A 12,053-nucleotide genomic window follows, 5' to 3' on the forward strand; every position below is an offset into this window, starting at 1 on the left:
AATTTGTGCAGGATTAATTTCATATCGAGTATGAATTATAGCAATTGAGTATCATGTGTTACACGTCATTCGAGACCTTTTGGATTCTTCTGTTATGTGATTTTGTGCATTTTCCTTCTTGGTAAAAAAGAAAGCGATCAAACATCAGTTCTGTGTAATGTTCTATTTGAATAATTTTTAGTTGATCCATAAATCAGAGCAGATATGATTTCGTATCGAGTATGCATTGTCTACCATGTGTCATCCGTTATTTTGATAGGTTTTGCTTTCTTCTATTATGTGATCCGTGTGTTTTCCTCTTGGGCCAAAAACGGTGTAATGAGAGCGTAAAAATCAATATGTGGGTAAAGTTTTCTTTATTAATTATAAACGCAAGCTACGGCACGAACTTATAAGTTCATTCGTTATCATTTTTAATACAGTAAATAATCATCCTCCTCCTTCACCCTCGTCTTCAAAACTGTTGATACAACCGAAGTGAATAAAATATGGTGACACGCATGTGCTCGAGGTGTCCGGTATTCGAAGAAATTTCTGATTAACTCCGTGTACCTTTCCCTGGAGCTGATTTTCCCTGTTCTGGACGTTGGAGGGTTGCCCCAGACGAGCCTCTGAAACCGTGAAACCGGTATAGCAACGCGTCCCGAACTCTGTCCCTGCGGAACAATGGTGTTCTTGTGCCAGCACGCGTTGCGACGAGAAGGAACTTCGGTTAATTGAAAGTGACTGGTTGTTCGGTCGACGCTCTTGGTGTGCGCGTTGCTCGCGGTGTCGGTTGGTGAACCTCGCTGGATGTTTGGTTTAGCATTTCCGGTTTCTTTGCTCGGTTTGGCGTCCAATTCGTGTCCCTTTCGGTGACTCGTGTAATGGAGCCCTGCGTAAATAGAATAGAATATCGTCTCGGGATGAATTTTTCAATGAAAAATTGTAACGTTTCTTATTTTGTTCACTTGCTTGGAGTGATGGGAAAATATGTATCGGGCATAACACTAAAATCACCAAGGTTAACGCATATTTATTATCAGTCTGCGGATGTTTACGCAAATTCATATTCATTATCACAAACCGTACAATGTGTACGTTATTATTTTATATATTTTTGTATTCGTACGCGTTCTTATAGATCTCTCCGTATTTCCATTTGCCATAAATGCATGAACATCCGATTATACGATTTATTAAAACACGCTAGGTTCTCTCGTAAGAAAACTCACATAACACGAGCACGTACACATATGAAAATATATATACAGCTGCTGATTTTGTAACAATAAAAGTTTGTAGAAGTAGACAACGTAAAACACAACGAAGAGATCGAGCTGTAAATATGATTAATCCGGCCACGTGTTCGGACATGTATAATTCGTTTCATTTATTTCGTCGAAACGTGTAATGTAAAATATTTGAAAGCAGTTCAATTCCATCGTGGTTATATGCTACTATGTATGGACTGAAGGCTAGATAACTTTTGAGCAGTGAAACATGAACACTGTAATTTAACGTCTCGTGGTCGATACTTTGTTACCAAATCAGTTCGGGAGACGTTAGCGAGGCGGTCGTTCGAATCCGACGATGGATATCTGAGCGTTGGCAGTGAAGTTGATCCTTATTAGCTAACCGACCATTGTTTCATTTTGAGCATGAAGAAAGCGTCTTGCATACTTTGTATTCGCGTTACAATCTGTGTGCATTAATCGATCGAAAAGTTGAGCTATGCGCAGTCAAACTTAGTTGTAACTTGCAAGGATGTGACGAAATCGTGAACAGGAAACCATAATGACGTTAACTTTTAACGTATTTTTATATAATCGCTTCTTTTTGTAACGAATAGATTGATTTAACTTACGCATTCAGGGAAATATGATGAATGTTGAAGTAAAATTGTTGAATCATTCGTTCCAAAATCCACGAATTAAATAGTAATTGAAATCGCATTTTACATTAATTAACGTGGTTTCTTTATATCAGAGAAAAATAATATCAAATGATGAAGACACGTCCGATACAGCAATTAGCGCTCATATAGACTAAACATTATCGATTACTTCGTTTTTCGTCATAACCAAGTTCGATCGTAATTACTTCATCGATATCCGCTATCTTAAAAATGGTTTTTTTATCGTCTATGATATCTGAAACAGATCCTTAAAACTGCTTCAGTAATAATTATTGGACCAAGTCCTTATTTATCTACAGTTCAATCGTATACTACCAATTCAAAAGAATCTTCTCGTTCCTTCTCGGAACAGCCAACTGAATTTCAGCAAACGAAACCGCAACTACTTTTTGCAATTTTCATCGGAACTCCTCCACCGTGATTTCAGAATCTCAATTGAAGTAACTGTACTTGCTTCCCGGAACATACAATTAGCGTTCTTATTGGCGCGAACTGCCAGCCAACTTTTCACCACTCGCAAGCAGAATATCCTTCTTCCCAGAAGCGTATTCTTTGTTTCTGCACCCCTTCCAATTATTTCCGACGGCTTTCTGGCATTTTGTTTTCTAATGTAACTCGGATGACGCGGAATATATATGACTATTTTGTGTATCTTAAACGAAAGTACACGCGATTACAATTGAACGCGAACGACGTCGTCGCAAGTTTCCGCTTTTGTTATTGAAAAACAAAGCCTCGAAGCCCTTTTGGAAATGTTTTATTTTATTCTTTCGAGACGCAGAGTACCGTAGAGCACTGTCCAAACCGCCTAACGGGGTGGACTCAAACCCAAAGATACCTGGATATGGAAATGAGCTTGATCCTTATTAGCCTCCATTGTCTTCTTCCAAGAACAAAAGTGATCGCGTTGCTCCGTCGACCTGGGTTCCTCGAATAAATTGTATACTCGTGAAACTAGTGACTTTCGACGCAACTTGGGTTCTTCAAAATACGTATACAGTCACAAAGCATTTCCACTGAATAGAAACATACGATCCTTTAATTATTTACAGAATTGTACAAATTGGAATTTTGAAAGAAAGAATTATTCATTTAATTATTCGAAGTAAAAAGATAAAATAGGTATTGAGTATTCGTAGCCTCGGTGACTTTTGGTGCAACTGAAGTTTTTCAACGTATGCATACAAGTTACAGACGAAAGCATTTCCACTGTGTATCGATATAGAATTGAACAAATTAGAATTTTAGAAGAAAGAGTTATTTATTTAATTCTTCGAGACAGATAAAATAGATATTTAATATTCCTAGTCTCTATCGATTAATTCGTGGGTAACTAATTTATTCAAAAAGAATTTCTTCTTCGAAAGATAACATAAAATTCATACGGTAAAGGATTAAAAAGTGTCTTAACCGCTCTTCTTGTGGTCTAGAGATAGTAACAGTAGGCATAACTCTGAACTTAATAATAGTTTTATGTCCAGTCTCGCGTTATTTCTTCGTACGCTTAGATCATGATAATGATAATGAAAAACAAGCTTGTTAACACATGTGGTGCAAGTTGCATAATAAATTTCAAGGATACAGGAAGTATTTTTCCGATTCCGATGTAGTTTGCCTCGGTATATACCCCTTTGCGGTTTAAATTTTCTAATTTCAGTGCAATATTGCCGATATTGCCGGTCCTCTCTCGATATTAGGACCGCAGAGGGTTGAGACACTTCGAACCACAGTTCGTCCCAGTTTCTAAAATCATTCTGTGCACTCTGAATCGTGTGCAGTGTCGGTGCTTTCGTCCAGACTTTGATTGCAGTCTCGTTTACGCTCGTCTCTCGCCTGGGAAAGTAAGGAAATTTATAGGAACCAATGCCGAGGAATTCTCTCGATCGTTCCGATCGTGTACATAGATCGCTCGTTGTGTAATGTGGCTCGTCACACGTTACTCGTGCGAATGATCTATCGCTCGAGAGCAATGACAATATTATTACGGCGCGTCGAGCGGAACGTTCGACAGAGTTCCTTTCGTTCCGTCTCTTTGTCGGCCAGGTGAAATTGATTTACGAGGATGTAGGTTTATTTCGTCGTTACTGAAAATTGACATACGAAGCACACGGGTAACACTCGTTATTCGTCGTTTAACGAGCGAAATCTCGAGTCAGATCGCTCGATGTGTTCCGTAATAAGCGCGAATTTCGACTGATCGTGACCAATAAAAATTCCCCTGATCGCCGCTACAAATGCCGCGGTAAATTGTGTGTGTTTTTTCTTTTCTTTTTTTTTTTTTTTAAATGAAAGTTTGCAATTAGACGTACAGTAATGTTCTGACAAAATTCTAAGATTTTGAGAAAATTCTTTGTAATTAGCCTGGATATATCAGTGATTATTAAAAAAGTAAATAGTATATACATTTGTTCGTGGACAACGAAAACGAGGAATCGATAAAGGACTCGTTAATTATTTTATCGATTCTATATTTCAAGGTTCGTATGGTACATTACGAAATTCTAGTAGATTCCAACAGTAAGCCTCAAGCAGAGTAATTGCTTTCAAAAATAATATAAAAGAAGTATAAATTAAAAAATCAGCCCTATTTCGTTCTCTGATTGCATGCATATAATCCCGGTTGCACTTTCACCCGATAAAATAAAAATATTTCAGAAGCGATACTTTGATTAACTTCGATATAAAATTTGAATTGAATCATCAGAAACTGTTTACTTTCGCAACAAATATATACCGAATAACCCCGATACTTGGAGTACAAAAAAAAAAAAAAAAAACTCTGTAATACAAACATTAAACGTAAAGCAAATAAATAAAGACAGGTCACGCGATCTGATTCTTTCACATTGGAATTTCACAAAGAGCTCACTTGTTTCGAATAAGTGAAAAGTAAACCATAGTTACACCGGGTCAAAAAGAGTACACGCACTTTTGAAAAAAAGAGCACCAGATCGGTAGCCCCAGTTTCCAGACACACCCTGTGTACCCTTCCAAGACGAAACGAGGGCGTTCAATCGGTATTTACGAGCTTCTCGTGCAAACGAAGCTCGATTGTCCCGAAGAATTTCTTTGTGGCACGATAATCGTTTCATTATTATCGAAAGACGGAGAGCGAATATTGAGTCAACAGATGAACAAACGGTAATAATTTCTGACACGAATTCAGGCCGCTGAATCGGTATTTACACGCTTCGCGTGCAACATTAAACGCCCAGAAAGAATTTTGTGACATGGGGGAATGTAATTATTATATCAGGTTGTCCCAAAAGTTTCTCTCGTGTTATTATGTAACTACTATAATTCAACCTTTTATGTTAGTATAAAAATAATTGTACTGAGAATATATGTATGTACAATGTATATGTATATCTGTCAGTGCAGAATAAGAAAAGAGAACTGATACTCTATGTATCGCAAATGTTTAATTATGTCGGAAATATTAAGTTTTAATTGTTCCGATCAATACACGTTAAAATATAGAAAAATATCTCACGATTACTCGTTTAAATTTTGTTCTCAACTTTTCACGTTCAGAAATATTACTTTCTCGAGGAACATTGGTATAATAATCCGAAACTATAAAATGCATCGAATATGTACATCTCCGAATGAATCGAACATTTACAATGCGTATAGTAACATTCAGTCTTCGATTAAATGTTAATAACAATCACGGTTCACGGTATTCATCGAACACGGTAATCGTGAGAAATTTGTCTATATCGTCGTATCTGTTAGCTGGAATAACTAAAAATTAATTTCTGATAATAGTTACAGCTAGAAATTCTTTCTACCTTTTACTTATAACAGTTACTTGTAACATTTACTTATAACATTTACTTCTAACATTTACTTATAACATTTATCTGCTAGTCTTGACCAGCTGCTAATCGCGAACAACTTTTCGATGGGAATGATATTTGTAAACACCTGAGTGCACGTCGCGAAACAAACTATTGAGACAATCGAAGAAAATGTCGAACGCTTGCAAGAGAATGATACGCTGTTGCGCGGGACAGGCGACGAGAAGGCATCGTGAACGGCGCGACGGAACGGTACTTCTTCTTTCTGTAATTTCTTTCTTTTTGTTTTTCTTTCGCCTTGTTTTATTTTTTCTCTCGAAGTAAGTTCGAAAATGTTTCCCGTTCGCGCGCTGCGCTCTGCTCGAACGGAATCGAGAACTCGACAGGAGAAAGTATGTATACAGCGCTGAGCCTTTTACCTTCTGAAATATTCACCGGGCGAAATAAAATAAAAATTGAAATTGACGCGTAATTGCACGTACGTGACGTTGAGGAACGTGCTTCGAGTTGCATCAAACCCTTGCCCCGCGCCAGCAGAAGAGTTATTTTTTATCGAACGTTTTACTTCCGACGGCTCGGAAACCAGTTTCTTACGCCGTCGCGCGGAAAGTTATTACGTTTCATTACGTTTCGTCCGTTATCTTTGCTCTGCTCGTTTTGTTCGCGAAAGATGTCGATTCGGGGCGCACACGTGTACGCGTCTATTTTGTATCACTTCTAGTTCTCTGTAATCGTTTCGTACAGGTACCATGTACGTTACATCCACGGTATATTCGTAAATTAAATCGTAGGTTTGTAAATTCATTAGTCGTAAACATATTTTCGCGTAAATTCGTTTGTTAGATGGGCATGCTCCTCGAGAAATTGTCAAAAGTGAAAACCGCGTTGTTGAATCGCAGAAATAGCCGTCGTGTTTCTTGCTTTGCAGCGATTAGAATGCTTTTCGTCTCGTTCCCCAGCGGGAATGCGCCGAACGAATGAAAGCGCGGTTCGTATGCTCGGTCAAACGAAAGAATGTGAAATTTTAAGCCGGTCATGGTTGCGTCACGGCCAATTTCATAGACGACCAAGGCTCCGTTTTGTCGAGTAACAAATAGTGCTTGAATGGCTCTCGCAAGACTGCCATTGAGAACGTTCGCACTGTACCGTCGAATATCGTACCGTAGAGTACCGTATACTTCTTCTTACCACAGTCAGAGTCAATCCTCTTTCTCGTCAGACTTATACAGGGTGTCCGAAAACTCGGAGAGGAGCCGGAAATGGGGGGTAGCTGAGACGATTCCGAACAACAATTTCCTTTGCAAAAATGTCGGATGGGGCTTCGTTAAGGAGATATTAAGCGAAAACCCCGACCAATCAGAGCGCGCGTAGACCGTTGGAGCGGCCGCGGTAGCGAAGGCTACGCGCTAGGCGGCCGCGCCCAATGTCCTTCGATGCACGTCGAGTCACTTGTTCGCGTGCAAGCGCGGCCGCCAGCGCGTAGCCTTCGCTACCGCGGCCGCTCCAACGGTCTACGCGCGCTCTGATTGGTCGGGGTTTTCGCTTAATATCTCCTTAACGAAGCCCCATCCGACATTTTTGCAAAGGAAATTGTTGTTCGGAATCGTCTCAGCTACCCCCCATTTCCGACTCCTCCCCGAGTTTTGGGACACCCTGTATATTCTAATGAGTTCAGAATTCCGAAATGGATTTAAAAGTTTGTATCTTCGAAAACATACCAAGCGAAAAATATATTCGACCTTTTAATTTTAAACGCAAGTACGTGTGATTATAACTTATTGTGAAAGATAAAAAAAGTGTAACTTTTTTGAAATTTTAGAATGTGCGTCCTGAAGAGGCTTATACGTAGGCTGTTTCGTTTCAAGCGGAACGGTTAAATATCTCACGAGGAGATGCAGAGCTGTCAACAAAATGATTTCCATTATATTTATTAAAGAAAAAAAAAAAAATATACATGTCGAATTGAGTAACCTCGTTTTCGAAGTCGGTTAGTAAAATAATCTGATATGTATTGAAACAAAAAGGAATAATATTCATCGAATCTATTCTATTTCTATTGTATCGTCTGTCTTTTTCCTGGCTCTTGTAATGACAAAATTTCTTCCAACCGTTAGCTGGTACGTAGTTAAACTCGACTTTGAACGTTGGCTAAAACAAGCGTGCGTTAAAGTGTTAAGTGGAAAGAAATCTGCTGCGAAACGAGCCCGTACAGCGTGTAGCGAGCCCCAGCAGTCTGTATAAAACGAATCGGACACGCATGTCGCGAAGACTCCATACTATAGCTGGTGGACAGGTTTTTTTTTTTGCTAGCGAGATACTGTCTCTAACTTGCCATCAACGATTTAGTCGCACGCTTGAGGTTGACCTTGAGTCGTCACGGAGCTTTTTACAAGCTCGTTACAAGCTGAGGAGCTTTCGAGTCGTTTGTACTTGCAAGTTGTCACTTACTCACCCTGCGAGAATAATTGAAAATGCATCTGCTTCTTATCTTGTTACTTGATCATTGTGATTATTTTATAGTAGAAATCAAGTGGGATAAACGGATACTTGACTTTACCGTGATTAATTGTGATTAAATGTTATTATATATTTGTCTTAACGAATCGTAATCCATGTAGTTGACATGTTAATACATGTTTGTTTTCTTTCTGGTTTATCGTACATTTCCTTTTTCTTTTTATATTACGTTTTGCGTACTGTTTGATTTTTATTTTTATGAGTTCAAATAAGTTTGAATTGGCTTGATTCTGATCGACGAAAATGCAATCTCTGTAGTTCTTTGGTACATAGAAGTTTCGTATAAAATATCGATCAATTTTTGACCGTGTGGTTTATGTGCAATTTATTCAAATTAAATTATACTTTCTTATACAAAAAGAGGTCCAAAGCACAGGTCGAAACACACACCATTTTGAATAACAATCCATACATTATGGTTCAGTTACCGTTAATGAACTATTGGAGATGGGGTATAATGTGAGAATAAAATGCTAATTTTATCAATTAAAAGTTTCGATTTTATTTACATAAATAATAGTAAATATTCCAACATGAACATTTCAAAGGAATCAGAATCCTCGGTCGATCGTGATCGTTGAAGGTTGCGGCCATCTAAATCTATCTAAAGGGGTACCTGAACTTCACGTCGCTATTTTGACGGAATCGAAGCGGTGCTTGCGTTAGCGCTCCATTTAGCGGCGTGATCGATAATTAACTCCTTATCGTGGAAAATTATCGTGATGCCTCTGTAGTCGCGGTAGGCAGTCGTAAGCGAGATATGTAAACGCGAGGTTCATCGTGTTTGTCGCTTTAACAAAAGCCATGGAATTATAATAGTTGAATATAGTGCACGACGTGTCGTCGTTCCTGCAGTGATATCATTCGGTTCAGGGCTTCCGGTAAAATAAACGATGATTCAGTAATCGAGTATAATATTTCGCGAAACGGAGCGAAATACTCGCAATCTTTCGACGAATCGAAACGTCACGGTGCCTCTGAGATAACGTTTCGCGATGCCTGTTTGCAGGATGAACTATGTCAGCTCTGTGTGATGGACACGAAGTCTGAGGGAGCGGAGGATCGAATTGCAACGATTTTGGGAGATCAAGGAGAAGAGGGTGACGTTGAAGAGGACGCGGTAAGCGAAGACGAAGAGGACGACATGCCACCGACACCTGACACAGTGCCGATGACAAATTCGACGGTCATCGAGGAGGAATCTTGCGATCAAATCGACGGTCAACCCGAAAACGTCGAACAATCGAATAGCAATCTTGCTACCGACGAGCCAGTGAAACGTCGTAGAACGACTGAGGAGGTCGCATCTTTCAACACGTAAGGCTCTTCTTATCACGGTTTTATCACTTAGGCGTGCGCGTTAGGCGTCTGTTTGCGCGAGAGAATGCGAACTCGTAAAAGTCTAGTGCCGTGTTGTTCCTGACGAAAGAGGCGTATCTTTCTTTTCTGTGCGCTTTATAGGTATATCGACGTTCACAAACGCGCTGTAGCGACACTATAAGTGTTAAGTATAAGGTGTTAAGGACGTCTCTGAAAATAACAATTAAATTTTACATCAAAACAAGATGTTTAGGTTTTTCTCTACGTTGAGTTTCAAATTCTGATGAATTATAATATCTCGGTAACGATGTGGTTAATATTCGTCACTTTTTTTTTAAATGATTCGTAATTTCAGTTATTATAACATATCAAGCTTATAGCAACCTCGTAAATTGCAATTTGATTTAAATTGAAAAAATTCACTGCGAAGATCTGTATCTTCCATAAGAAGCTATGCTAAAATTACAAAATTTTAATATCGTTTTTCGTAAAACTTGGGTGGTGAATAATTTTCGTTTTATTTTAAACGTTCCATCATTTCGATGCTTACAACATGAAATAATAAAAATTGCATTTTAATTTCGTTAAAAAAAATTCATGTCGAAATCTGTATGTTCCAAAAGAAGCTATGCTAAGATTACAAAATTTTGATATAGTTTTTCATGAAACTGTGACAATCAATTTAAATCGAAATAGGCTGATACAATTAATATTTCAATAATCAAACAACAATCGAGTGAAGTTTTCTTAAGATCCTACATTAAATAAATCCATGGAGCATCTACTTTAAGATTCTAAAACTTCCAAAATTCAAGTATTCGTATACTTTTAATAACCAGTGTAATTTCGTCCTCTCTTAAAAAAATAAACAACGGCACAAACAACATTTGTGTCGCGTCTCCTTGGATTGCAACAGCGATGAACGAAACCCTAGGCTTCGAATAAATCTCAAGTTAGCAGATATGTTTATCTCGTTTCATCTTTCGAACATTTCCCAAAGAAAGAAACGAGACAAACGCATCGGCAAACTTCCGATTTAATCGAAGCCTAGGGTTTCGCTCATCTCTGGATTGCGCAGTACTTCCTCGTATCTCCTCCCGCGAAAAACGCTGGTCCATCCTGTCTCTAACCTGCTGTTTCCGCACCAGGTCCAACAGGAAGTCGAAGAATTGCGCGACCTTCTACTTCAGACACTTGGACACCGACTCCGAGCAGAACGAGGAGCCCGCGGTGGTCGCGGAGGACTCCTCGGAGGAAGAGTGGACCTACACGTCGTCGAACGTGAACAACGACGCGGAGCAACGTAAAACGAACGTCCTGGTGGGCTTGGACTTCGGCGAGACGCCGAGGAACGGGCACATCTGCGGGGAAACCGCGAAAACGACCGAGAAACCCGTGAAAAGCGTCGGAATGGAGTGCGTCGACGAGACATCAAACGAAACCGACGCGTCGTCTCATCGCGACAAGGACAGCGACGAGGAAACGAGAAATGACAAGATGAGCATCCAGAGGCTCATTAAGGAGGTAGAGAAATTGGTCGGGGAGGAAAGACGCGCTGGAGTGCCAAAGACGTTTCCTCAGCTCATTCTTGACGATAAGGGTATAACGAACAATCATCGCGCTAAGTACGCTCGAATAAAGGAGTGGTTGAAGCTGAACTCCGTGCGCGGACACGAAGGACGATCTACGTCACAGGTAAGTCGTAATTATTGCTATTGTTGCTGGCTGACCGTTGCCTTTCGTGGCGTTAGGATGTGGGATCCCTTCTTTTTTTTTTCTTTTTTTGCGTACTCGATGATGAATCATTTGATACGCTAATCGAACGTTCAAATCGATGAAAGTTATGACCCGTCTGCGAATGGAATTTAGTACCTTGGTTTAGCTTGAGATATTACGCAAGATCGAACGATTCATTCTCGTGTTTGATTTTTTAAGAATAGTACAGCGTGTGTAGAAGATTTTCAAAGCGGTAAAAAGAAACAATGTTTCTCGTTGACGCGTTGAGCGCCCACGTCACTCGTAGATAGGTGACAGAACTTTCCACTAAGGAATTAAATAAATTAATTCCGAAGATGAGATGTCGAAGAAAGTAAATCTGCATGGAATGCGTGAATCTGAGAAAATTTCAGAAATGTAGAATATAAACAATCGATTCGTGAATTGACGATAAGTCGTGGGAACTTCTTAGTTAGTCGTCTTTAACGTGTTCACTACATGAATCATTTCAGGCATGTACATAGATACTTTGTTAGATAAAAATTACAAAATATATTCAGAATTGAGAAGTCAAGCTGAACGGATTAAACGGAAATACACGTTAAATTACGTACAACTTGAAGATGTTCCTTTCAGAATCTCTCTACGATATGAAAAACAGAAATATTCACAAGTTCTAACGCAAATAGCTCGAAAAATTTGCATGAAACTTCGAAATCGTAAGCGTTCTAATGATTTACGAGTCTGATGTTACGGAGTCAATGTGCCAGTCAAACGATCAAAAAATGACATTCAGCGTG

General features: G+C 39.3%; 1 protein-coding gene across 5 annotated transcripts in view; it reads left to right on the forward strand.

Moving 5' to 3' along the window:
• The window catches only part of LOC128888480 (klarsicht protein-like), a 71,275-nt gene that overhangs the window by 1,055 nt on the left and 58,167 nt on the right, over positions 1-12,053 (forward strand). For 4 of the 5 annotated variants that reach the window (XM_054145358.1, XM_054145359.1, XM_054145355.1 and 1 more), the window contains exons 2-3: positions 9,227-9,534; positions 10,686-11,232. In XM_054145358.1, coding sequence (XP_054001333.1) covers positions 9,251-9,534; positions 10,686-11,232 — 831 coding nt within the window. In that variant the 5' untranslated portion in view covers positions 9,227-9,250. Of the gene's footprint in view, positions 1-8,980; positions 9,099-9,226; positions 9,535-10,685; positions 11,233-12,053 lie in introns of those variants that run through there. The other variant, XM_054145357.1, reaches the window with a different exon arrangement.

Source organism: Hylaeus anthracinus, unplaced genomic scaffold (genome assembly GCF_026225885.1).
Source record: "Hylaeus anthracinus isolate JK02 unplaced genomic scaffold, UHH_iyHylAnth1.0_haploid 11994, whole genome shotgun sequence".
NCBI lineage: Eukaryota > Metazoa > Arthropoda > Insecta > Hymenoptera > Colletidae > Hylaeus > Hylaeus anthracinus.